Consider the following 27,076-nt stretch of genomic DNA (forward strand, 5'->3'; position numbering starts at 1 on the left):
TTTGAAACCAAAGTTACCATTTGTGATCTTTAGTTCTATATTATAATTTAGGCCCCTGATTTTATTCTATTTAATATTTTACTATTAAGTTTATTTCCTGATAGAAAATACCTTTGTTTTTCTAATGAATGGGACCATTTGAGTTTAGTCTGTAACTTTTAGTTTCCAGATTCCTAAATACTAGTAAGTCATTACCAGTTATAATCATATTCCTTCCTTGTTCAAGACCTAACATTGCCTGCCTAATACTTTCAGATTTAATGTTGCCACCTGCACATTCAAGGTTTCTTTAACCAGTTTTACTAAGACTAACTCTTACTATTCCCCAAACATCTCGGTCTTGTCTGTCCCCCCGCCCCGCCCACACTTTTCCTCTGTATTCTCTTACCTCTGTTAACCACTAACTATAAAAAATCTGTTGTTGTCATTTTTAGGTGTGTGATGCATCTGAACCCCCCCCCCCCCCCCCCCCCCCCGCCATGCTTAAGTTATATGAGGGTAGTACTTTCTTTATGTGTATCCTTATTTCCCCCACATTGCTCAGTAACTAGGCCAGCGGTTCGCGACCCCTTTAGCGGTTGAACAACCCTTTCACAGGGGTCGCCTAAGACCATCCTGCATATCAGATATTTACATTACGATTCATAACAGTAGCAACATTACAGTTATGAAGTTGCAACGAAAATAATTTTATGGTTGGGTCACAACATGAGGAACTGTATTTAAAGGGCCAGAAGGTTGAGAACCACTGGACTAGGCTAATGCTCTGCTCCAGTTATAAGGATACAATACTTATTGAAATAATTAAATGAGATATTTCATGCTTTTATTTTTTATAAATGAGGCTTTTGATCTATCGGTGGAAGAATCACTGACTTCTGAAGACACAATTGATAATATTGATGAAATCCTAGAGAAGGCTGAGTCAAGTGTCTGCAAAGAGCTGGAGATATCTCTGATTGTGAGTATTGATATTTATTATTGCTTCCTTTGAAGCAATATGGTTTGTTTCTCTTGCTGGTTAGGAAGTATCAAGACTGGTCTTTGCTCTTATAGGCTTGATTGAAAGAGTAACACTGTCAAGTTCTAATCCAAATACAAAGCAAAATCTCATTCTTCCCCAGGCATGGTATTTTCATTTTTAATAGGACATTTAACATTAAAAATAAATAAAATGTAATGTTTAATTCTAGGAAATCTAAGTGTGACCACTTTCTGAAGCATTTGATTCTTTAGTCCATCATACTCAATGACTGAAATAAAAAACTCGTAGAATTTGTGAAAATTTGAAATAAATCTGTGAGAGCTTTGGAAGCAGATACACACGGTTGATTAATAGCTCCATTTCTCTATTGTGTATATTCTCTGTTGCTATATCAAGTTAAAAATTAGTGTAACTCCTCAAAAGAATATTTTTTAATGTTAATATTGTTCACTAGGATTCTTTCCCAGTTTTTCAGCTGTTTACCAAAGTCTCAGTAGTAATGTTCTTCATTTTACTTATTTCTTTTTACCGTTTGTGATTTTATTTAGATAAGTATTAAAATATATACTTAACTGTATTCTCTTTTGTCAGATAGTCCTCATTTAGATGGTTTTGTTAGACTTGACTTTAGAAATGGTTGTTAATAGATGATTTCTAAAAATAGCTTTGTGTTGAAGTTCTATATATTGTGTAGTTCCTACATTTAGCATTGTAGTATCCCTGATTTCCTTTAATGTTCCTCTACTCCAGACAGCTGTAAGAATAAATGTATAATGGGAGTAAAATTCCCATATATACATCTTTGACATCATTCTTTATTCTGTCTAGAAAAAGATTTGTGTTTAAGAAGTATTTTGAAATGGATATAGAAATTTGTTAAAGGCATCATTTTGAAGTTTTCCATTGTTATTGAAAGTTTTAACTGTTTTGGATACTCTTTTGTCTATAATTCCATGTGTGTGATTTCATTTAGGAGCAAGGTGATGCAGACAAGGAGATCATTTTAAGTACATATAGTCAAGTACTACAGAAGATCCATTCAGAGCAAAGACTTATTGCCGCAGTACAATCCAAGTACAAGAACAGTATTGAGGTTGGATTATGCTTTATTCTATTTGTCTTCTGTGTTGATGCTTTGTATTTTTTTTTAAAAAATATTTTTTTTATTGACTTCAGAGAGGAAGGGAGAGGAAGAGAGATAGAAACATCAATGATGAGAAGGAATCATTGATTGGCTGCCTCCTGCACGTTGGACCGAGCCTGCAACCCAGGCATGTGCCCTTGACCGGAATCGAACCTGGGGCCCTTCGGTCCACAGGCCGATGCTCTATCCACTGAGCCAAACCAGGCAGGGCAGATGCTTTGTATTTTTTAATACTTAAACTTTTCTCAGGTAGTTTAATACCCTGTGTGTAGGTAAATTATCTGTGTGTAGGTAAATTGTTATTACTAGTAAAGCACTGTCCTGCTGTAAGCAGGTATGTGATTAAATTCTCCCTGCAGCTTTGTCACCTCTCAGCCTTCGTAGAATTTAAGAGGGTTAGGGCCTTGCTCTGGATTAGGTTTTGGCTTAAGGAAATGTGGCTGGTTTGATCTAGCCAGATCACTAAACTTTTTCCATATTAGCAATAAGGCTGTTATACTTTCTTATTATTTGTGTGTTCACTGGAGTAGCAACCTTAATTTAAAACTTTTCTTTTGCATTCACAACTTGGCTAGCTGACGCAAGAGGCCTAGCTTCTGGCCTATGTCAGCTTTCAATGTTCTTCACTAAGCTTACTCATTTCTAGCTTTTAAGTGAGAGATGTATGACTCTTCCTCGAGGCCATTATGGGATTATTAATTGGCCCAATTTAATTATTGTTGTGTCTCAGGAAATAGGGAGGCCCAAAGAGAAGGAGAGAGATGGGGGAAGGGCTGATTGGTGGAGCAGTCACACATAGCATTTATTGGTTAATTTGCTATCTTATATGGGTGTGGTTTGTGGTTCCCAGAACAATTACCATGGTAATATCAGAGATCACTAATCACAGATCACCATAACAAATATAATAATAATGAAAATGTTTGAAATACTGTGAGAAGTACCAAAATGTGACACAAAGATAAGGAATGAGCAAATGCTGTTGGAAAAATGGTGCTGATAGACTTGCTTGACCAGGGTTGCCACAAACCTTCAATTAGTAAAAAAAACAGTACGGCAAAGTGCAATAAAGGAAAGCACAATAAAATAACGTGTGCCTTTTTTTTTTTTTGGTATGGTGACTTGTATGTATGTGTGTATATTATGTACATTATATCATTTTGTGAACTATTTTGAAAATGTTTTCTTCATTAATGGCGTAGTATGAACATTTTCCCATATGATAAGTCATTTTTCAAAAAATTCTGATCCAAGGTTATATTTCCATTGATTTTTAGAGAGAGAGGAAGGAGGGAAAAGGGGGAGAGAGAAGGAGAAACATCAACCATTTGCCTCCTATACTCGCTCTGACTGGGGACCAAACCTGCAACCTAGGTATGTGTCCTGACCGGGAACTGAACCCGCAACATTATTTGTTGTACAGGACAACGCTGTAACTAACTGAGCCACCCGGCCAGGGCTGATAAGTCATTTTGAGTGACTGAAACATCATTCCTTGTACAGATGTACATTTAACTGTTCCTCTGCATTAGACATTAAGGTTACTTTGAATTTTTTTTTACCATCAATAATACTGTACATAACTTTGTACTTAATTTTTTCCTTTTATGGTATATTTATTTTTTTTAAAAGAATTCTTTATTGTTTAAAGTATTACATATGAATCCTTTTTCTCCCATGACCTCTCCCCGCTCATTCCCACCCCCCCAGCACATGCCCTCACCCAGATAGATTCCTAAAAATTATTAATTATTAAGTCAAAAGGAATGAACATTCTTAAAACTTGATACATATTATCAAACTACTTTTGGGAAAGGTAATTTTGATTTACATCCTCATTAGAAATTCCAATTTGCATCTTCTCTAGCAAAGTATGCCTTACTGTATGTATTAGCTTGAGATATTTCTTTTACCTTTGCTACTTTCAATACAGGAACAGATATTCTTCTAATAGAAATATGGATAATTAGAAATCAAGTGGTAGAATTTCTTGTAGACTTTATTTTAACCTGTATTCAGTAAATACTTGTTGAATCTTAATACATAAGTAATAAATGGTCTGTAAGTGACTATGCTGTCTGTTTTAAAAATGGGATAATTCTTTCTCTTACTTAGTTTAAGAAGCAGATTATCGAAAGTTTAAATAAGAGCCCCAATCTGGATCACTTGCTGTCCATTAAAAAGACACTGAAAAACTTAAAAGCTCGACTGAGATGGAAATTGGTTGAAAAGAATAATTTGGAAGAAGTAAGCAAATAGTTGGTTGTCACTGAACTCTTTGTGTGCCTCATTTTACTTGGGCTCTGCTTTATAGAAGTCATGCATAAGTGTTCTCTTTAAATAGAATAATTACTTAGATTTTGCTTTATATATTTTATCTTTCCCCCTCTGTGTATGTAAATAAAATTATTACATTAATAGTGTAAACATTTTTCCATGTCACTAAATGCTTTTTGAAAACAGTTTACATGGCTGCCTTGGTTTTCAGTAACATAAGTATTTTTGAATTATTTGAAAACTCTTTGGTTTGGACTGTTATATAATGTCTATTATAATACAAGCCTACTACATGCAAGGCGATGGGTGTTCCCCAAAGATAGAATTTTGTTATAAACTATTTTTCTGATCTTCTGTTTACTTCTTTTTAATAGCTGTACATATTGTTTCTTGGAAATATTTTAAGTTGTTTTTATATGATAATAGAACTAGAAGAATTAGGATATTCTAATCTTCATTAACTTTCTTCCTTAGGTTTAAAACTTTGTGAAATTTTGGGAATCCTTAGTTTTCCCTTGAGAATTTGATTTACGTATAAAAGAGATTTATATTATGTCTTAATTCAATTTTAATGAGCTCTGTTTCTCTTTGGAGCACTTCAGTGGAATATAACGGTTTAAGATTTTTCCAGTTTTTTTGTATTCTGGGCTGTGGGGAATGGTCTCTTTTTTAGTTTAATTTTTTTAACTTTTGGAGAAATATATCTAACTTTGAAAATGTGCCATTTAAGATGGCTTATTGTCACTGGAGTCTTTCCTCTGGTAGACATGCCACACATTTACTCATTTAAAAAAACATACCCAAATCTCATGTAGAAAACAATTCCAGGGCATTTAATTATATTCTGGTTCTTATTCTTGACACTTTCTGATGGCAGTTGGTCATCTTTATTGTAGATAAATTCTTCAGATTTTAAGAGGTGAGAAAAAAAATCTACGTAATTGACTTTGTCTTTATTTTTTATAATTCCTTTTCATAGGTTTTAGAAAATTAGTGTTAGAATATTAATTCAGCAAGTGCTAATATGTGCTAGATACAGAAGGATATATAGAAATCAGATGGAGTGATTTGCTTAGAAGTTGTAAATAATTCTTACTAGGAGGACTTATTTTCAGTCTACTTTAACAAGCCTGTAAGGTCACTTTTTTTTCTTTCTGATTAAAGTCTGATGACCATGATGGATCTGAAATTGAGAAAATAAAACAAGAAATAACTCAGTTACGTAATAGTGTCTTTCAGGAAATTTATCGTGAGCGAGAGGAATATGTAAGTATAAAGTTTTGAATTAGTTTGTACTAGAAATTGAATTAATATATCCATTTTATGAAGTGGACTATAATAACAAGTATAGAGATTATATTGGTATAGTTATGTGTTGGCATAATGATGTTTATGTGAATTTAGATATTAATTTCTGATGACAAAATAATTTATTACCATTGTACCAAATGTGGAAATTACACAAAATTATAAAGAAGAAAAAACATCACCGTAATTTTCCTACTTGTGGTAATAATAGTGATCATTGTTAATTTTTGATGTTAACTTTCATCTTTTTTTGCTTATTTTTACAAGAATCGAGATGATAGCATAAACACAATTTGCACACTGCTTATATTCTTAACAGAAAGCCTGAAGATTTTTTTCTTTATTAAAATTCATATGAACATCATTTTGGTATAATACTGCAATGACAGCATTAATAGGGCAGCATAAATTAGTTGAAGAATATAACAAAATAAAACTACCTGGTTTTGGGGTGGAGGAGATGTTGCATCTTTAAGTCTCTAATCTACCACTAATTTTTGTGAGAGCGTATTTTCTCTTTAAAATGCAAAGAGTATTGTATTTTATGTATTAGGAATGTTATGTGAACTAAGTTAAGAACATTGCTTTGAAAAATAAAAAAATTGTGAAATAATAGACATTTTAAGGTTATATTTCATTTAGCAAACTCACATGACTGTGTACTTTAGTAGTCACCTGGAATAAAATAGCTATCTCCCAGCGACTTGATAAGTGTCTAGAAGTTTCACTTAATGAACATGTGATAAATAACTTTTCTAAGAATCCTCAATTTTCACATTTGCTTCAAGTGGCTTTTGTAGAGCTACATATTTTTTAAATATATTTTATTGATTTTTTACAGAGAGGAAGGGAGAGGGATAGAGAGTTAGAAACATCAATGAGAAAGAAACATCGATCAGCTGCCTCCTGCACACTCCCTGCTGGGGATGTGCCCGCAACCAAGGTACATGCCCTTGACTGGAATTGAACCTGGGACCCTTGAGTCTGCAGGCTGACGCTCTATCCACTGAGCCAAACCGGTTAGGGCTACATATTTTTTCCAAGGCTTTTTATGTGTGTTTCCTCCTAAATGACATAGCTATTATTTTAAACATATCACTGTGTTCTTTTTTTTTTTTTTTAGAAATAATGACAATTTCATAATTCAAATTGGTGTATTACCACACTTTTTCATTTTAGCTTGGAAGTGAGTGCAGAGCTTGACCTTAGGCAAGGTTCTGTGTCTATATATGTATACCAAACCTAAAATTGGTAATTAAGTTTTTCTTCTCTTAGTAAAGATGGTATTTTAGATCTAAGATGATTCTTGGCTTTCATTTGCTATTTTTTTAAATTGTTTTATTGCTTAAAGTATTACAAAGAGTATTATATATGTCTCCTTTTTTTTTTTCTCCCCTTGACCCTACCCTAGCCTCCCATGCCTCCCAGTGTCTTGTGTCCATTGGTTATGCTCGTATGCATGCATACAAGTCCTTCGGTTGATCTCTTACCTCCCCCTCCCACCCTGCAACCCTCCCCAGCCTTCCCGTTGTAGTTTGACAGTCTGTTCGATGTTGCTCTGCCTCTGTATCTATTATTGTTCAAAAGTTTATAATGGTCTCTATTATCCATGAATGTGTGAGATCATGTGGTATTTTTCCTTCATTGACTGGCTTATTTCACTTAGCATAATGCTCTCCAGTTCCATCCATGCTGTTGCAAATGGTAAGAATTCCTTCTTTTTTACAGCAGCATAGTATTCCATCGTGTAGATGTACCACAGTTTTCTAATCCATTCATCTGCTGATGGGCGCTTAGGCTGTTTCCAGATCTTAGCTATGGTGAATTGTGCTGCTATGAACATAGGGGTGCATATATCCTTTCTGATTGGTGTTTCTGATTTCTTGGGATATATTCCTAGAAGTGGGATCACTGGGTCAAATGGGAGTTCCATTTTTAACTTTTTGAGGAACTCCATACTGTCTTCCATAGTGGCTGCACCAGTCTGCATTCCCACCAGCAGTGCACAAGTGTTCCTTTTTCTCCACATCCTCTCCGGCACTTGTCGTTTGTTGATAATAGCCATTCTGACAGGTGTGAGATGGTTCCTCAGTGTTGTTTTGATTTGCATTTCTCGGATGATTAGTGACTTTGAGCATGTTTTCATATGTCTCTTGGCTTTCTGAATGTCCTCTTTTGAAAAGTGTCTATTTAGGTTCTTTGCCCATTTTTTGATTGGATTGTTTATCTTGCTTTTGTTAAGTTGTATGAGTTCCCTATAAATGTTGGAGATTAAACCCTTATCGGTGATAACATTGGCAAATATGTTTTCCCATGCAGTGGGCTTTCTTGTTGTTTTGTTGATGGTTTCTTTTGCTGTGCAGAAGCTTTTTATTTTGATGTAGTCCCATTTGTTTATTTTCTCTTTAGTTTCTAATGCCCTAGGAGCTGTATCAGTGAAGAAATTGCTTTGGCATATGTCTGAGATTTTGTTGCCTTTGGATTCCTCTAGAATTTTTATGGTTTCCTGTCTTACATTTAAGTCCTTTATCCATTTTGAGTTTATTCTTGTGTATGGTGTAAGTTGGTGGTCTAGTTTCATTTTTTTGCATGTATCTGTCCAATTTTCCCAACACCATTTATTGAAGAGACTGTCTTGACTCCATTGTATGTTCTTACCTCCTTTGTCAAATATTAATTGAGCATATTGGTTCGGGTCGATTTCTGGAGAGTTCGTTCTAGATCCGTGAAGTGGGCCGTTGGTATTTTAATGGTAAGTGCGTTGAATTTATAGATTGCTTTGGGTAGTATGGACATTTTAATGATGTTGATTCTACCAATCCATGAACACGGTATGTTCTTCCATCTGTTTATGTCAACCTCTATCTCTTTTTTCAACGTCCTGTAGTTTTCTGAATAGAGGTCTTTTACCTCTTTAGTTAAGTTTATTCCTAGGTAGCTTAATTTTTTTGGTGCGATGGTAAATGGGATTGTTTTTCTGATCTCCCTTTCTGAAAATTCACTATTGGTGTATAGAAATGCCTCAGATTTCTTGGGGTTAATTTTGTATCCTGCTACACTGCCAAATTCATGTATTAAGTCTAGCAGTTTTTTGATGGGGTCTCTAGGGTTTTGTATGTATAATATCATGTCGTCTGCAAATAAGGACAGTTTTACTTCCTCTTTTCCAATTTGGATGCCTTTTATTTCTTCTTCTTGTCTAATTGTAATGGCTAATACTTCCAGGACTATGTTGAACAGGAGTGGTGAGAGTGGGCATTCCTGTCTTGTTCCTGTTCTTAGGGGAAATGGTGTTAGTTTTTGTCCATTGAGTATGATGTTGGCTGTGGGCCTGTCATATATGGCTTTTATTATGTTGAGGTATGATCCTTCTATTCCCACCTTGCTGAGAGTTTTTATCAAAAATGGGTGTTGGATTTTGTCGAATGCTTTTTCTGCATCAATTGATATGACCATGTGGCCATGTGGTTTTTTTCTTTCAATTTGTTTATGTGGTGTATCACGTTTATTGATTTACGGATATTGTACCATCCTTGCATCCCTGGGATAAACCTACTTGGTCATGGTGTATGATCTTTCTGATGTACTGCTGCATCCGATTTGCTAAGATTTTGTTGAGGATTTTGGCATCTATGTTCATGAGGGATATTGGCCTGTAATTCTTTTTCATTGTGTTGTCTTTCCCTCGTTTTGGTATTAGGGTGATGCTGGCTTCATAGACTGAGCTTGGAAGTGTTCCTTTCTCTTGAATTTTTTGTAGTAGTCTGAGGAGGATAGGTTTTAGTTCTTCCTTGAATGTTTGGTAAAACTCCCCTGTGAAGCCGTCTGGTCCTGGGGTTTTGTTTGCTGGAAGCTTTTTGATGACTGCTTCAATTTCTTCCATAGTTATTGGCCTATTGAGATTTTTAGATTCTTCTTGATTGAGTGCTGGAATGTATTTTTCTAGGAATTTGTCCATTTCCTCTAGGTTCTCTAGTTTGTTGGAGTAGAGCTGTCCATAGTATTTTTTAACAATCATTTGTATTTCTGTGGGGTCTGTTGTTATTTCGCCTCTATCGTTTCTGATTTTGTTTATTTGGGTCCTCTCTCTTTGCTTCTTGGTGAGCCTGGCTAGAGGTTTGTCAATCTTGTTTATCCTTTCAAAGAACCAGCTCTTGGTTTCATTGATTTTCTGTATTGTTTTTTTGGTCTCTATGTCATTTATTTCTGCTCTAATCTTTATTATCTCCTTCCTTCTGCTCACTCTGGGCTTTTCTTGTTGCTCTCTTTCTAATTCTTTGAGTTGTAGAGTTAGATGATTGACTACCATTTTTTCTTGTTTTTTGAGATAGGCCTGTAGAGCTATAAACTTCCCTCTCAGGACTGCTTTCATTGTGTCCCAGAGGTTTTGGATTGTTGTGTTTTCATTGTCATTAGTTTCCAGGATGTTTTTAATTTCTTCTTTGATCTCCTTGGTAACCCAATCAATATTTAATGACATGCTATTCAGCTTTCAAGTGTTTGAGTATTTTGGGTTGTTTGTATTGTAGTTTATTTCTAATATTATGCCATTGTGATCTGAGAAGATGCTTGGTATGATTTCAGTCTTCTTGAATTTGTGGAGACTTTGCTTGTGACCCAATATGTGGTCTATTTTTGAAAATGTCCCATGTGCACTTGAGAAGAACGTATATTCCGTGGCTTTGGGGTGAAATGTTCTGAAGATGTCAATTAAGTCCATCTGATCTAGTGAGTCATTTAGGATTGCTGTTTCTTTGCTGATTTTTTGTCTAGAGGATTTATCCAGTGATGTCAGTGGTGTATTAAAGTCCCCTACTATGATTGTATTGTTGTTGATCTCTCCCTTGATATCTTCCAGGAGTTTTTTTATGTATTTGGGTGCTCCTGCATTGGGTGCATATATGTTTATCAGGTTTATATCTTCTTGTTGTATCGATCCCTTTAGTATTATGAAGTGGCCTTCCTTATCTCTTGTTATGGCCTTCACTTTGATGTCTATTTTGTCTGATATAAGTATTGCTACCCCAGCTTTTTTTTCATTTCCATTTGCCTGAAAGATATTTTTCCATCCCTTCACTTTCTGTGTGAGTCCCTTATTCTGAGGTGGGTCTCTTGTAGACAGCAAATACATGGGTCATGTTGTTTTATCCATGCAGCCACTCGGTGTATTTTGATTGGAGCATTTAGTCCATTTACGTTTAAAGTTATTATTGAAAGGTACTTGTTTGTAGCCATTTCTATTTTTTTGTGCCAGTTTTCTTTCTGAGCTTTTTATTTCTTCTTTTTACACCAGTCCCTTTAGCATTTCTTGCATTGCCGACTTGGTGGTTATAAACTCCCTTAACCTTTTTTTATCTGTGAACCTTCTTATTTCCCCTCAATTTTGAATGATAGCCTTGCTGGATAGAGTATTCTTGGATTCAGTCCTTTGCTTTGCATCACTTTGTAAATTTCCATCCATTCTTTTCTGGCCTGATGTGTTTCTGCTGAGAAGTCATTTGATAATATAATGGGAGATCCCTTGTATGTAACTTTCCGTCTCTCACTTGCAGCCTTTAAGATTCTCTCTTTGTCATGAACATTTGCCATGGTAATTATGATGTGTCTTGGCGTGGGTCTTTTCGAGTTCATCTTGTTTGGGACTCTCTGTGCTTGTGTGACTTTTTTCTTCCCCACCTCAGGGAAGTTTTCTAATTTTATTTCTTTCAATAGGTTTTCTAACCCTTGTTCCTCTTTCTGTTGTTCTGGCACCCCTATTATTCATATGTTGTTTTGTTTCATGTTGTCCCATAGCTCCCTTAGGCTCTCCTCCTGTCTTTTAATTTTTTTCTCCAATTGCAGTTCAGTTTGCATGTGTTTTGTTTCCCTGTCTTCTAATTCGCTAATTCGGTCCTCTGCTTCTCCTAGTCTACTGTTGAAACTTTCAATGGTGTTTTTTATTGCAGCTATATCACTCTTCATTTCTTCTTGGTTCTTGCATAAGTTATTGATTTTTTTCATCCATTTCTTTTTGATTCTTACATAAGTTGTTGATTTTTTCATCTGTTTCTTCTTGATTCTTGCATAAGTTGTTGATTTTTTCCTCCATCCGGTTTATGCACTCTAGGACCCTTAATTTGAATTCTTTTTTGACATGTTGCATGCCTCTGTTTCACTTAGCTGCTTTTCTGGCGAGTCCTCCTCTTCTTTCCTTTGGGGGTTTCTTTGTCTACCCATGTTTGATCTCACCGACAGGTCTAGATGTTGAGTGGTTCAGGGCTGCTCCTTGGTTGGCTGTGGCTCCTCGGGCTGCGGTTGCTCCTCGGGTGGTTGTGGTAGCAGTTGCTCCTCAGTTGTCAGCAGCTCCTCTGGTGGGTGCTGTTCACAGCCATGGTGGCTCCTCTGGCTGGTGAGGGGAGGCTTCTCACACAGCTGCTGTTTCTCAGACAGAGGGTGTGGTGATCACGAGGCTGCTGTTCCTTGGATGGGGGTGGGCTACACACGCAGCTTCTACTCCTTGAACTGTGGTGGACTGCTCACATGGCTGCTATTCCTTGAATGGGGGCTGGCTGCACGCTGCTGTTGTTCCTCTGATGTGGTGGGCTGCTTGTGGGGCTACTGCTCCTTGGACTTGGACAGGTTGATTGCAAGTCTGCTGCTCCTCGGATGGGGGTGGGCTGCTTGCACGGCTGCTGCTCTTTGGACAGGAGTGAGCTGCACGCGTCGCTGCTCCTCCTCTCAAGGTGTCTGGTTATGTGGCTTGCTCTCTAGCACTTTAGCCAGACAGGATAAAATTCACCTTAACAAGACATGACTCAAGGGGAACAAAGCATGAATGTACTCACGACACCGATAACCCCAATATAAGTGACCACCTGAGAAAAGAGAATTAGGGGAGAGAAAAGAGAGTACAAATGATATCTAAGAGAGAGAGAGAGAGAGAGAGAGAGAGAGAGAGAGAAAAGAAGAAAAAAAAGATAGGAGAGAAAAGGAAAGGAGAATATATATATGGAGAAAACACCACAGAACCAATAGATAAACCAAACAAATATAAACACCAAACACCCAGTAAAGAGGGTGGGGGCAGAATCGGTAGAGGCTGAGTTGATATACAGGAAATAAGGTTAAGAATTGGATCTGCTATTTTTTTTGTAGTAGAAGGCAAAATCAGTGATTATGTATCTTAGGTCATACATATATCTTGTTAGATATATAATAAGGGAAATACTGGTATATTATTTTTTCCCAAAAGCCAACATGCCACAATTGAATATATATCTATATTTTTTAAACTTAGGAGAAGCTGAATAACTTGGTACAGAAATGGTTCCCTGAGCTACCTCTGCTTCATCCTGAAATAGGATTACTTAAGTATATGGTAAGCTTTATTTCCCCTGAGAATTACTACTCTGAAGACAGTGTTGAAACTAACGATGTTAAAATTGTGTGTCAATGTTAAATTTATAATATCCATACTATAAAAATGTTTCTGATGAGTAGTTTCTGGGTATTATGAGAACTTTTTCTCAAAACTGGCTTTAATACTGGCCCAGTGCATTCTAGGTGTCTTATTTTTTTAAATGATAGCAGTTTTAGCTGCTGGCCCAAGAGTTAGAAAAAAAGCAGGACACTTATAGTCATGAGAAATTTATGCCAAATCTATCTTTTATGTTAAAGTAGACTGGAGAAAATTGTGGAGATGTTGGTTAAGTTAGAGATGTTCATGTGGGTATAGTTTTCTAGGCTGATAGGATTCAAAGCCTGGAAAATCAGGGTACTAGACAGAAGGGCAGTGTGGAGCAGGATGGTAGACTGAGGCAGAATTTGTTAGCTCTGTGTTTATTTTGCCTGGTAGTGATGGGGGGGCTAGATACAATAGTTATTCTTTTTTTAAAAAAAAATATTTTTATTGATTTCAGAGAGGAAGGGAGAGGGGAAAGAGTGAGAGAAATATCAGTGATGGGAGAGAAACACTGATCGGTTGCCGCCTGCACAACCCCCACTGGGGGTCGAACCCGCAACCCGAGCATGTGCCCCTGACTGGAATTGAACCCAGGATTGCAAGCCAATGCTCCATCCATTGAGCCAAACTAGCTAGGGCACGATATATATTCTTAAAGATTGACATTAAGTCCATGATAATAGCTCAAATATGGGGCACAAAGGGATATTCACATATTTGTGAACTCATAAATGTGAAGACTAAAGCTTCTTAAATTGTTAAAGAAATTACTGTAAAATCTTTGCAGATGAAACTTTAAAATAAAGTGGGGTTTTCCATGCAATTATTTAACTGTAGCGTAGAGACTATCTCATGCAGAATGGGTGAGTGAATATGTGGTGCCATGTAGGACTTGAAAATTAATTAAAAAATATGCTAACCTATTTCATTGTGGAAGAATATAAAAGGTTTAATCAGGGATTATGAACTTCTTTAATGGTTTTAAGAAGTTTAACTGAGATGTATACTTAGGAAACCTCTGTGGATTGATTATAGGTTGTGGGTATTGACAACATTTAAGAAAAACCCAAAGCAGTTTTACAGTCCTTGTTACTAAAATTGTACAACAATGAAACTTGCTTGGCCTGTGTTGTTGATATTCAAGTTTTAGTGCAAAACATTATTTCTTTTTAAAAGTAGCAGAAATAATTTAGTAGAATGAAAATATTTGAAAATCATTTTCATTCTTGAGGATACCACTTCAAACAGATGACTACTTCATAGTAGTCATCATTTTTAGGCTTCTCATTCCCGTTTTACAACCTCCTTTTTATTGTCACTTTAATATTTTTAGGAAACACAAGAAGTTTTACAAGTAAACATACGGGTTCCTTGGAAGCATGTCTGGTTTATTCCAGTCTTTTCAGAGTCTGTTCTATAACTGTAGTAGCAATTAAAATGATGATGATAATACTTTGGGTTGTGGTTCAAGAGCCAGGAACTAGGAAAAAAATATGAAACTTTAAATATTTTTATTTCTTTGGGTTCTCCAGTAGGGTTACAGCTAATAGCATGTAACTATGTTGATCACTTAATTGTTGGGATTGTTTGGATTATTACTTTAACAAAAACTTGTGCCTAGAACTCTGGTGGCCTTCTTACCATGAGCTTGGAACGGGATCTTCTTGACGCTGAGCCCATGAAAGAACTTAGCAGCAAGCGTCCTTTGTTATGTTCTGAGGTTAATGGGCAGATAATTCTTTTAAAGGTAAGTTTAAGTTCTTCTGACTTATGGGAGATTCAGAAATGTAATGGGCTGTGGTGTTACTTTTTAGGAAAGTAAAAACGCACTGTTTGTTTTCTAAATTTTACTAGTTGACCAGTTTGATGATTATGCTTCTGGTTTGATAACCAAAACTAATTTTGAATTTAAAGCTTCCCTAAGTAATATATGTTCCTTAATAGGATACACTTGCTTTCCTTTTTCAAGTGAATTTACTACATTCTATCCAGTAGCTTTAAAAATTTTTTGTTTTTCTTATACTTCTCTTTGAAATGAGTTATTATAAAATTTTACCTGTTTTGCCAACTCAATCTTCTATTCTTAGATTTCTTCTCTTCATTGATCTGGGAAACTGTTATCATGATAATAGGATAATTAATTTGGCCTTAGTGGCTATGCATTGTGGATGTATGTTAACACATTGCGTACCGCGTAGAAATCTCTAAGACATACGCCAGGGACCGCACGTTTTTGGGCAAACTGCACGTTACTTAAATCATCATAATGCACTTTAGGTGTTGTTTTTCAATAATTTTTTTTTTCTTTATTTTTTTTTTTTAAATCTTTATTGTTCAGATTATTACATTTGTTCCTCTTTTTTCCCCCCATAACTCCCCTCCTTCCAGCTCCCATCCCACCCTCCACCCTCACTCCCCACCCACTGAGTTCATCCATAGGTGCATGATTTTTGTCCAGTCACTTCCCGCATCTCCCACACCCCTTTTCCCCCAAGAATAGTCAGTCCATTCCCTTTCTATGTCCCTGATTCATTATAGTCACCAGTTCATTCTGTACATCAGGTTATTTATTCACTTGATTCTTAGATTCATTTGTTGATAGATGCATGTTTGTTGTTCATAGTTTGTATCTTTACCTTTTTCTTCTTCTTCCTCTTCTTAAAGGATACCTTTCAGCATTTCATATAATACTGGTTTGGCAGTGATGAACTCCTTTAGTTTTTTCTTATCTGTGAAGCTCTTTATCTGACCTTCAATTCTGAATGATAGCTTTGCTGGATAAAGTAATCTTGGTTGTAGGTTCTTGGTATTCAGCACTTTGAATATTTCTTGCCATTCCCTTCTGGCCTGCAAAGTTTCTGTTGAGAAATCAGCTGACAGTCGTATGGGTATTCCCTTGTAGGTAATTGAGCCTCTTTCTCTTGCTGCTTTTAAGATTTTCTCTTTGTCTTTTGCTCTTGGCATTTTAATGATGATGTGTCTTGGTGTGGTCCTCTTTGGATTCCTTTTGTTTGGGGTTCTCTGCGCTTCTTGGACCTGTAAGTCCATTTCTTTCTCCAGGTGGGGGAAGTTTTCTGCCATTATTTCTTGAAATAGGTTTTCAATATCTTGCTGTCTCTCATCTTCTGGCACTCCAATGACTCTGATATTAGTCCGCTTGAAGCTGTCCCAGAGGCTCCTTACACTATCTTCACACTTTCGGATTCTTTTTTCATTTTGCTTTTCCAATTGGGTGTTTTTTGTCGAATCTTTGTTTTGATTCTTGTGCTCCTCTGGTCTGCTATTGGGTATAATATTCTTTATTTCAGTCCGTGTATGCTTACTTTCTAATTTCTTTATCGTAGCATCGAGGGTCTCATTAGTTTTCGTGAGGCTCTGCACAAATTTATGGCAAGCCCTCAAAATTGCGATTCTTAGCTCCATATCCTCCATTTCTGTCATGTTTTTTTGTCTCCGCATCTTTTATGCTTTCTTGGTGCACCCCCTTGTGGTCTCTGTGCGCAGTCTTGTTCTAGCCAAGCCTTAATTGTTGTAGTTAACACTAGAGGGATTTGACCACCAGGCCGACTCTGTTTTTCAATAATTATAACATTTTTATTTACAAAAACAATTAAAGTTCCTAGTACTTTTTTTACGTATGGTACTGCGTAAAACATTTTCCTCTATGAAGAGGGACCAAACAAAATTTACATAAGTATCTAGATTCGCTCCTTTTTCCATGGACCGTGAGCGGTCCTTAACAGATGGCGCGCGAAACACGAGAAAACTCCTGAGCGGTACGAAATGTGTTAAGTCACAAGTAGAATTTTTCTTTCCTTTCTAAATTATAGCACTCAAAGCAGATAAAAAGGTACTTAAAAAGTTTAAAAATAAAATTAGATGTAATTTAACTTATGTAAAAATCATGATGTTGAAGTTGGAATGATGTATCATTAGAGTGGGATTTTTAATCTTGGAATTACCAGTGTCTCTCTTTTTGGTACAAGGGCTATTCTGTGGATGTTGATACAGAAGCCAGGGTGGTTCAGAGAACAGCTGCCTATCACAGAGCTTGGAGAGAAGCTAAGGAAGAGTCTGGGTTGCTACCATTGATATTCCTATTTCTGTGTAAGGTAAAGTTCTTATACTAATCTCACAGAAAATGTTGCATTTAAAAAAAAATTTTAGCTTCCAGTTTTAGTGAGGCAGTTATTCATTCCTTTTAAAATAAAGGTATCTTGTAAATCAATATATACTAAAAATATATTGAAGGATTTTTTGCTTTGAGTCTTATTTTCTGTTTTGCTTCTTAGTCCGATCCTATGGCTTATCTGATGGTCCCCTACTATCCTAGGGCAAACTTGAGTGCTATTCAAGCCAGTATGCCTCTAACTTCAGAGGTAAGTAAAAAAAAAAAAAAAAAAAAAATCTATTTCCATGGATGTATTGAATGAGAAAATAACAGCTAATGTGTGTTGAGGGCATACTACTTGCTTTACACTATGTAAAATTTTTACTCATATTACTGTATTTGTCACATCTACCCTGTGATATGAGTTATCCCATTAAATACAGATGAAAAAATGTGAGGCTCACAGAGATTAAATGGCTTGCACAGGGTCCCTTACCCAGTGGTAAAGGGCTCGTGCTTAAAACTTAAGCTGTACTGTAAATTGCATAGTATATATAGCACTTGGTATTAGAAGTATTTGAGTGACAACTTTAATTTCTGTCATAAATTTGAGTTAGTAATACCAATAAAGGACATCCTGATTTTTCCTGCCTGGTAACACTATTTCAGTCTCTTTTTCTCTCCCAGATGCCTTATATAGTAATTATTTGTAATCTAAGTCTTTTTAGAGACTGAAGTCTTTAAGTCATGTATAGACGATGTCACCAGTTACATAATCAAAGCTTCTGTCTTTAATTCTTTCTCTATGTTGTATTCTTATTAAAGATTCATTTGGAGGAAGCTTTACTCATTTCTGGAATAGTCTTTTAATTATGTATTAAAATGATTTGCCTACTTCCTGACTTCTTTTGTGTGTACTTATCTATAGGAAGCTTTAAAGGTCATGAAAGGTGTTGCCCAAGGCCTGCATACATTGCACAAGGCTGACATAATTCATGGATCACTTCATCAAAACAATGTATTTGCTTTAAACCGTGAACAAGGAATTGTTGGAGATTTTGACTTCACCAAATCTGTGGTAAAATATCATGATTTTACAAATAGGTCCTAGACTTCATTTAATATTATTAGGCAGTATTTCAACACTTTTACATGATATGATAATTTATTGTAAGATCTTTGCCTTTAGTTTAAGTTGTGTCATGTAGTATAAGCAATTTGCTGTTATCAGCTAGATGCTAGAACAGAGTTTCTAAATTTTTGCATTACATTTTGTAACTATCAGTCTTAAGAGCAAGCTGACATTGTAGTCAATGGCATTGACAACACTAAATATTATTGTGTCATCATCAAGATACATTTAATTGCTAGAAAATACACAGGGAAAGCTAGGTGGCTATTTTCTCCTATTAATACCCTTCCTCCTAATAGATTTTATATATATATATATTTGCTATTTTTAAATTAATGGGCATTTTTTAGAAACTTGGGAACCAAAGATGAAGATAGGAGGAGGAGAAGACATAATTAACAGTAATTTGTGCTAGGTGATTACTAATTATTTTTAGCTTTCCCATGACTCTGTAAGGTAGATATTATTTCCATTTTATAAGTTAATTTAGGCTCAAAGAATTAGTTAAAGCCCAAGGTCACACAGCAAATAAATGGAGAGGAGAATTGCAGCCAAGGTCTGTCTAAATCCAGGTTTCATGTTCTTTTTTTAAAAAAGATACATTTTTATTGATTTCAGAGAGGAAGGGGGTGGGGGGAGAGAGAGAGAAACATCACTGATGAAAGAGAATCATTGATAAGCTGCCTCCTGCATGCTCCACACTGGGGATTGAGCCTGCAACCCAGCATGTTCCCTGACCAGTAATTGAACCGTGACCTCCTGGTTCATAGGTCGGCGCTCAACCACTGAGCCACAGAGTGGTTCAGTCAACTAGATATCTTTTCTTGTTACTAGATATCTTTTGACACATCAGAAATGGTATACTTAGAAATGGTCAGTAAAAAAGGAAAGTACTTTGTAGACTTTCAGTTTTTTTTAAAGTTACCTAGAATATTTTAGAATTAGAAAATAGCACGTCTTCTTTACCGTTATGACATTTATTTTAAAAATGTACCAAATGTTTAAATAAGTAGTGGTTCTTAGTTTTAAATCTACTTGAGTCTACAGCAGCCGTGGGCAAATTACAGCCCGCGGGTCGGATCCGGCCCGTTTGAAATGAATAAAACTAAAAAAAAAAAAAAGACCGTACCCTTTTATGTAATGATGTTTACTTTGAATTTATATTAGTTCACACAAACACTCCATCCATGCTTTTGTTCCGGCCCTCCGGTCCAGTTTAAGAACCCATTGTGGCCCTCCAGTCAAAAAGTTTGCCCACCCCTGGTCTACAGTGTGAAATGTAACCGAAGTCTCACTGTTTAATTTTATGACATTAATTTTAGGAGCAGTTTATAATAGCAGAAATTAGGTAAAAATACGTGATAACAGAAGAGAATGAAGTATTACAAATTAGTTTTTGTTGTTGTTGAATAGCTGTAGAGTACTTCACAGAGAGCCACCTCAACTGTGTTGCCTCTAAGATATTTAACCTGCTGTTTTCCTAGAGTCAGCGAGCCTCAGTGAACATGATGGTTGGTGACTTGAGTTTGATAGCACCTGAAGTGAAAATGGGAAAACCTGCTTCTCCAAGTTCTGACTTATATGCGTATGGCTGCATTTTATTGTGGGTATGTTATTTTTTATTGAAATAGGTCATTCATTTATATATGTGTGTGTGTGTGTGTGTGTGTGTGTTTGTGTGTGTATTTCAGTATATAAAGTGATGATTTTGTAGGGATTTTCCTCAGCACAAAAAGCAGTGATAGATTTTCAGTAGAAAGTTGTTTGTTTTCCTTTTAGAAAAGTTTTATGACAAACTGTTGACATACTTTCTATCACTGATTATGTACTTTCTACAAATTGGCTTGCTATATATTTACATATCACACTGTTGCCTTAGTTTTATTAAAGTCAAGATTAACAGTGAAAATGATTTTGTCCTATATTATTTGGAAGCAGTTTATCCATATGTGGAAAATAAATGCTGAGTGAACCTTGAGTAAATATTCCTGATTTCAGTGTAAATCAAATAGCGATTTTTAATTCAGGGTTTAAAACCATTCTTCCTGTGAATTATGAGGGGTTAAGTATTAATCAGGGAAGGGTATCTGTTCTCACTTCTGCTTACCATTGTACTAGAGGTTCTAACCCAGGGTTCTGCAAAAGGCTAGATGATAAGTATTTAAGATCTCTGTAGTATGAAAGCAGCCATAGACAGTAAGTAAATGAATGAGTGTTATGGACATTGAAATTGGAATTTCTTATAATTTTAATATGTCAAGAGATAGTATTTTTTTATTTTATTTTAAACATTAGAAAATGGCTTCCAGCCCTAACCGGTTTGGCTCAGTGGATAGAGCGTCAGCCTGCGGACTCAAGGGTCCCAGGTTTGATGCCGGTCAAGGGCATGTACCTTGGTTGCCGGCACATCCCCAGTAGGGAGTGTGCAGGAGGCAGCTGATCAATGTTTCTCTCTCATTGATGTTTCTAATTCTCTGTCCCTCTCCCTTCCTCTCTGTAAAAAATAGAATATATATATATATATTTAAAAAAAAGAAATATCCTGTTGTTAAAAAATGGCTTCCAGGCTGTAAAAAAATAAGCAGTGGAATAGATTTGGCATGTAGGCCATAATTTGCTGATCCTGGTCTAGCCAGTGTAATAAGGCAACAAAAAGAAATAAAAAACATACTGTTTGAAAAGAAAGAAGTAAAGCTGTCTGTATTATGTAGAAAATGAGTAGGAATGTACCTAAGAGCTACTAGAACTAAGAAGTTTAGTGAGGTTGCAGGAAAAAACGTCAGTATATAATAATTGTGTTTTCATATATTAGCAAAGTAAAATAGGAAATGGAAATAAATCACTTACAGTAGTGACAGCTATACACTGAAAATTATTAAGTGTTGTTTCGAGAAATGAAAGGAGACATAAATAAGTGGAAAAATGTACCATGCTCGTGGACTATAAGACTCAATGTTGAATGGATCTGAATTCTTCTCAAATTGGTCTACAGAGTCAATACAATTTCATCAACAATACTTCTAGGCTTTCAGTAATTGTCAATCAAATTCTATAATTTATATGACAATACATAGGATCTGAGATAGCTAAAATAATTTCAAAACATATAATTGGAGGACTTAAACTACCTGAATTTAAGACTTAATGAAATTAAAAATCAGGAAAGTGTGATGTTGGTGTACACTTAGACATACAGATCAGTGGGGCAGAATAGACACAGTAGGAATAGACAATTATATGTGGTTGGTTGATTAAAAATAGTATTTTATTTTTTATTACAATTGACATACAATATTATATTAATTCCAGGTGTAAAACCCAGTTATTAGACATTTATAGAACTTAAGTGATAACCCTGATAAATCTAGTACCCATCTAACATGGTTAATACAATATTATTGACTACATTCTCTATGCTGTACTTTATATTCCCATGACTGTTCTATAACTACCACTTTGTACTTCCTAATCCCTATACCTTTTTTCACCCATTCCCTCACCCCCCCTCCCATTTGGCAACTCTGTTTTTTTGTATCTATGAGTCTGTTTCCAATCTGCTTGTTCATTTATTTTAATTTTTTAGAATCCACATGTAAGTGAAATCATATTGCATTTGTCTCTCTGTCTGACTTATTGCACTTAGCATAATAACCTCTAGGTCCATCCATGTTATTGCAGATGGCAGGATTTCATTCTGTTTTTCATGGCTGAATCATTTCATTGTGTATATGCACCACGTCTTATTCAATGCTGCAGCGAGAATGTGGATGCATATGTTTTTGATTTAGTGTGGTGTCAGTTGTTATTCTGCTTTTTCTTGCTGCTTTTAAGATTCTCTCTTTGTCTTTAACCTTTGGCATTTTAATTATGAAGTGTCTTTGTGTGGGACTCTTTGGGCTCATCTTGATTGGGACTCTGTGCTTCTTGGACTTGTATGTCTGTTTCCTTCACCAGGTTAGGGAAGTTTTTTGTCATTATGTTTTCAAATAAGTCTTTAATTCCTTGCTCTCTCTCTTCTCCTTCTGGCACCCCCATCATGTAAATGTTGGTACTTTTGAAGTTGTCCCAGAGGTTCCTTAAACTATTCACATTATTTTAAATTCTTTTTTTCTTTTTACTGCTCTGATTAGGTGTTTTTTCCTACCTTGGCTTCCAAATCACTGATTTGATCCTCTGTTTCATCCAACCCACTTTGTATTGATGTCAGATATGGTATTCTTCATTTCTGGCTAGTTCTTTTTCATGGTTTCTATGTTCTTTTTCAATAGTTCTAAGTTCTTTGAGCATCCTTATAACCATTACTTTGAACTCTGATAAATTGCTTGCCTTCATTTCATTTCACTCTTTTTTTCTGGAGATTCCTCCTGTTCTTTCATTTGGGACTTGTTTCTTCAGCTGTGTATTAGATAGAACTGCGATGGGGTGGTCTTATATAGTAGGTGTGCTGTGGGACCCAGTGGTTGTACTCTCCTTGATTTCCTGAGCTGGGTGCCCTAGGAATGTCCCTTGTGTGGCTTTGTGGGCCCTCCTGTTGTAATTGGGTCTTGATTGCTATTGGCCCATTCATGGTTGGGATCAACCCTCAGGCTGGCTGACATATGAGGCTCAACTCTGACCACACTGTGCAATCTGCTGTGCTGGTGCAGTTTTGAGGTGTCTTGTTGGATTCAGTAGAACAATCTTCCAGATCACCTGACTTCTGTTCTCCAGGAATGTTTCTTGTGGGTTATGTACACCCCCTGCTATGGTTGAACTTGAATGCTGTTGGCCCTTTCGTGGGTGGAGTTAAAACTTCACTGGGTGACTCTAAGGTAAACTTGGATCACCATGCATGAAATGCTGTGTAGGGGCTGCCCCCCGAGGCAGCGTTGTTTCCAGCAAGATATGGCGCCTTCCAGAATCCCCCTTTGGGTGTGCCACTTGTGTGGCTAGTTGGGTCAAGCTCTGATGTAGTCTAAAAGCCACCACTGGTTGTGTTAGTTCTGGGTCTACCTGTGTTGGGTTCAGGTACAGGTCACTGTCAGACGTTCTGAGTAACCGACCTTGGGCTGCCTGTCTTTAACTACTACTCTGTTCAGTTTGTGTCTGTATTGACTGGACCTGAGTGTGTGTGGGAGGGGCCAGTCTGTGCAAAAGGGTTGCCTTCTTCCAGCTTTGAGCTAGGAGCAGATCCATAAAAGGACAGAAGCTTCCTGATGTCCAATTCTACCTGTCAGCTACTCTGTCTTCCCCTGAGGTTGCCTGCTCTCCCTCCAGAGCCTTCCGAAGAGAGACTGTAGGATGAATTCAGGCTAGCTGAGATAGGGTTAGGGAAAGTAGCCCCTGGTTCAAAGCCAAACCCCTCGGTCTCTCTGACAGTCTGCAACTCTAGTTTCCTCTGTGGAGGCTCACTGTAGGTTCAGGTTGGGTACAGGAGCAAGCTTAGCCTGCCTGGGCTCAGGATGATAGATCAAAACAGTCTCTTGTTGAGGATGATGCCAGTCCAGCCAGCAGGAGGGGGCTAAGCATTTCTCTGGTCCCAGACAATAGCCTCCTTCTAAAGGTTGTACACTTTGAATGCCCAGTTCTGAGCTGCTCTCCCTTCCTGCCATGGAACTACAGGGTTATGTGGGACTTGGCAGAGCTGATCCAGTCTCCCGTTGGGAATAGTGCTTGTAAGGTGAGGAAGTATTAAAAGAGGCTATACTGTGTGCAACCACTCTGATTGATACTTTAGGGGGGCCCCCAGGAACTATTTGGTTGTTTGTGAACAAGTTCTTATTATAATGAAAGTATTTTTATCCTGCAAGGGTTAATGTGCTTTCTTTGAGTTAGCTCTTCTCTTCTCTTCTCACCAGAATCTGAAGAGTTCCAGATTTGACTTTGTTATAGGGTCAGTATTGGTACATTGGGAATTTATTCTTTCTGATTTTTCTTTATAGCTTTCTGTTCAAAATCAGGAATTTGAGACAAATGAAGAGGGAATCCCGAAAGTGGATCAGTTTCGTTTGGTATGTGACTTTTTTGTCATTTACTTGTTGCAAATGGGATATAGATGTGTAGTAGTAATGTAAACTTAAATATTTGACTGAAAGTGCCCTCTAATTATTGTAAGAATGCCAAATAGCATTCACAATAAAGAAATACTGAAAAAAAAATTTAGGTACCCTGCTTAAATTACTGCCAGAGAATTACTGCTAGAGAAGACTGCTGGAGTCTATGTTTTTCACACAAATTATATAAATTATCTAAGTAACAATTAAGGAAAAATAGTCTTTTCTGTATCTTCCAAAATGATATTTTATTAAAATTAATGTTTTACTTAAAAAAAATTTTTTTATTGATTTCAGAGAGGAAGGGAGAGGGAGAGAGAGATAGAAACATCAATGATGAGAGAGAATCATTGATCGGCTGCCTCCTGCATGCTTCCTACTGGAAATCGAGCCCGCAAACTGGGCATGTTCCCCTGAATAGAATCGAACCTGGGACCCTTCAGTCTGCCGGCCAGCACTCTATCCACTGAGCCAAACCGGCTGGGGCTGTTTTACTTTTTTTATAAATACCTAGCTGTATCTTTTCTTTGTCACACATCTATGTCATTCATATTGCTTTGCCATTCATATGTGTATTCAGCCAACATATTTTGAGTATCTATTCTATACCAGAAATTGAACTAGGGGCTGGGTTACTAGGATTGCAGCATTGAAAAAATTAATAATTTGGAAATGTGAACAAGTAAACAACCAAGATCTATAAATAGAGTATTTTTAAAAAATATATTTTTATTGATTTCAGAGAGAAAGAGAGATAGAAATATCAATGATGAAAGTGAATCATTGATTGGTTGCCTCCTGCATGCCTCCCACTGGGGATCAAACCTGCAACCTGGGCATGTGCCCTGACCTGGAATTGAACCGCAGTGTCCTGGTTCATGGGTCAATGCTTATCTATTGAGCCATGCCAAAAGGGCTATACATAGAGTATTAAGAAAGTACTTTGGAGGAAGCCAATTTTTAATTCTGTAGAGAAAGGGGGAAGCAATTAGTTATTTGAGGTGAATCCTTAAGACTGAATTAAAAATTTACATGCGGTAGAGTGAGATGGTAGGCATTTCTGATAAAGACCAAAGCCTGCACTAAGGTATGAAAATATTAAATTATTTTGAAATGGAATACTATAATATGACTAAATATCAAGAGGTTAAATATTGCAGTAAATGAGTCTACAAGAGTAAGTGATCAGGCTCTAAAAGTTCTTACGCTATTTTTTAAATGAAGAAAATATTTTATAATGTTTTACCACTGTTTTTTATGAACTTACTTTTTTTAAGAGCAGTTTTTAAATTCACAAACAAAATTGAGATGAAGGTACAGAGAGTTCTCATATACTTCCTTCTCTCACATATGCATAGTCTATCCATTATCAACATCCCCCACAAGAGTGGTACATTTATTACAACTGATGAACCTCTGAACCTACTTTGGCACATCTTTATTACCTAAAGTTTAAAGTTTACATTAAGGTTCACTCTTGGTGTACATTCTTATGGATTTGGACAAATGTATGATGACATGTAGCCACCATTATAGTATTATACAGAATATTTTCACTGCCCTAAAAATCCTCTGTGCTCTGACTGTTCATCTCTACCTTCCCCAGGTCTGGGTAACCACTGATCTCTTTACTGACTCCATAGTTTGGCTTTTTCCAGAATGTCAGATAGTTAACTTGTTTCCTTTTGGTTTTGACTTTTAGAGATTGCTTTTCTACTTGTTCTCTAATTGTGTTTTATGATTTTGTAAAAGTTTATAATCTATGAGAGGGAAAGCTTAAGGAAAATTTTTTTGTTTTTCATGATTTTGGGGACTTGAGTAATTAAACCATTTTTTTCTAGTACTTACGTAATTTTATTTTTTAAATTTAGATTTTTGATACATGTGGAATTATCCTAGTGTTTGGTTGGAGAAATATATCTGATCTTTTTCCAGTGGGTAGCTATTTGTCCCAATACCTTTTATTAAAAAGCTATCCCCTCCCTTCATTGGAAAATGCCATCATTTCATTTACTGAAATTTCATTTGTGTAGGAGTATATTGTTAATTTTTCTATTTTATTCTGTTTTTTTTTTTGTTTATTCAAATTATAGTGCAATATTCTTTCAATTAACAGACTTTAATGCAGGTTTGTCTTCAGTGTGAACTTTTTAATACTTGGGAAGGCTAGTTTCTGCTATTTTTATCAGGACTTTCATGTCTCTTCCTCTAAAACAGTGGTTCTCAACCTGTGGGTCTCGACCCCTTTGGTGGTCGAACGACCCTTTCACAGGGGTCACCTAAGACCGTCCTGCTTATTAGATATTTACATTACGATTCATAACAGTAGCAACATTACAGTTATGAAGTAGCAACGAAAATAATTTTATGGTTGGGTCATAGCATGAGGAACTGTATTTAAAGGGCCAGAAGGTTGAGAACCACTGTAAAAGATCTTTATAGTTATTTAGTTTCAAGGGGGGGTGGTGGTAATGATTATATTTCCTTGGAATCATTTAAGTTTATAAGTTAACTTAGGGACACATTTGAGGTGAGAGTCTTTTTGTCTAAAAACATGATAGGATTTTCTACTTGTTCTAAACCTACTTTTTTGGTTTTCAAGAGCATGTACTATTTTTATAATTTAGATTTTGTAAATTTTAGTTA

General features: G+C 36.2%; 1 protein-coding gene across 2 annotated transcripts in view; it reads left to right on the top strand.

The window, feature by feature from the left end:
• STK31 (serine/threonine kinase 31) overlaps positions 1–27,076 on the top strand; it is a 65,624-nt gene that overhangs the window by 37,480 nt on the left and 1,068 nt on the right. The window contains exons 12-22 of one of the 2 annotated variants that reach the window (XM_070425162.1): positions 845–961; positions 1,959–2,078; positions 4,245–4,376; positions 5,571–5,672; positions 12,991–13,071; positions 14,777–14,902; positions 17,142–17,267; positions 17,448–17,534; positions 18,195–18,344; positions 19,883–20,005; positions 24,320–24,388. In XM_070425162.1, coding sequence (XP_070281263.1) covers positions 845–961; positions 1,959–2,078; positions 4,245–4,376; positions 5,571–5,672; positions 12,991–13,071; positions 14,777–14,902; positions 17,142–17,267; positions 17,448–17,534; positions 18,195–18,344; positions 19,883–20,005; positions 24,320–24,388 — 1,233 coding nt within the window. The remainder of the gene's footprint in view (positions 1–844; positions 962–1,958; positions 2,079–4,244; positions 4,377–5,570; positions 5,673–12,990; positions 13,072–14,776; positions 14,903–17,141; positions 17,268–17,447; positions 17,535–18,194; positions 18,345–19,882; positions 20,006–24,319; positions 24,389–27,076) is intronic. The other variant, XM_070425163.1, reaches the window with a different exon arrangement.

This window comes from Myotis yumanensis, unplaced genomic scaffold (genome assembly GCF_028538775.1).
Source record: "Myotis yumanensis isolate MYYU_CA2020_CCGP unplaced genomic scaffold, mMyoYum1.0.hap1 SCAF_9, whole genome shotgun sequence".
NCBI lineage: Eukaryota > Metazoa > Chordata > Mammalia > Chiroptera > Vespertilionidae > Myotis > Myotis yumanensis.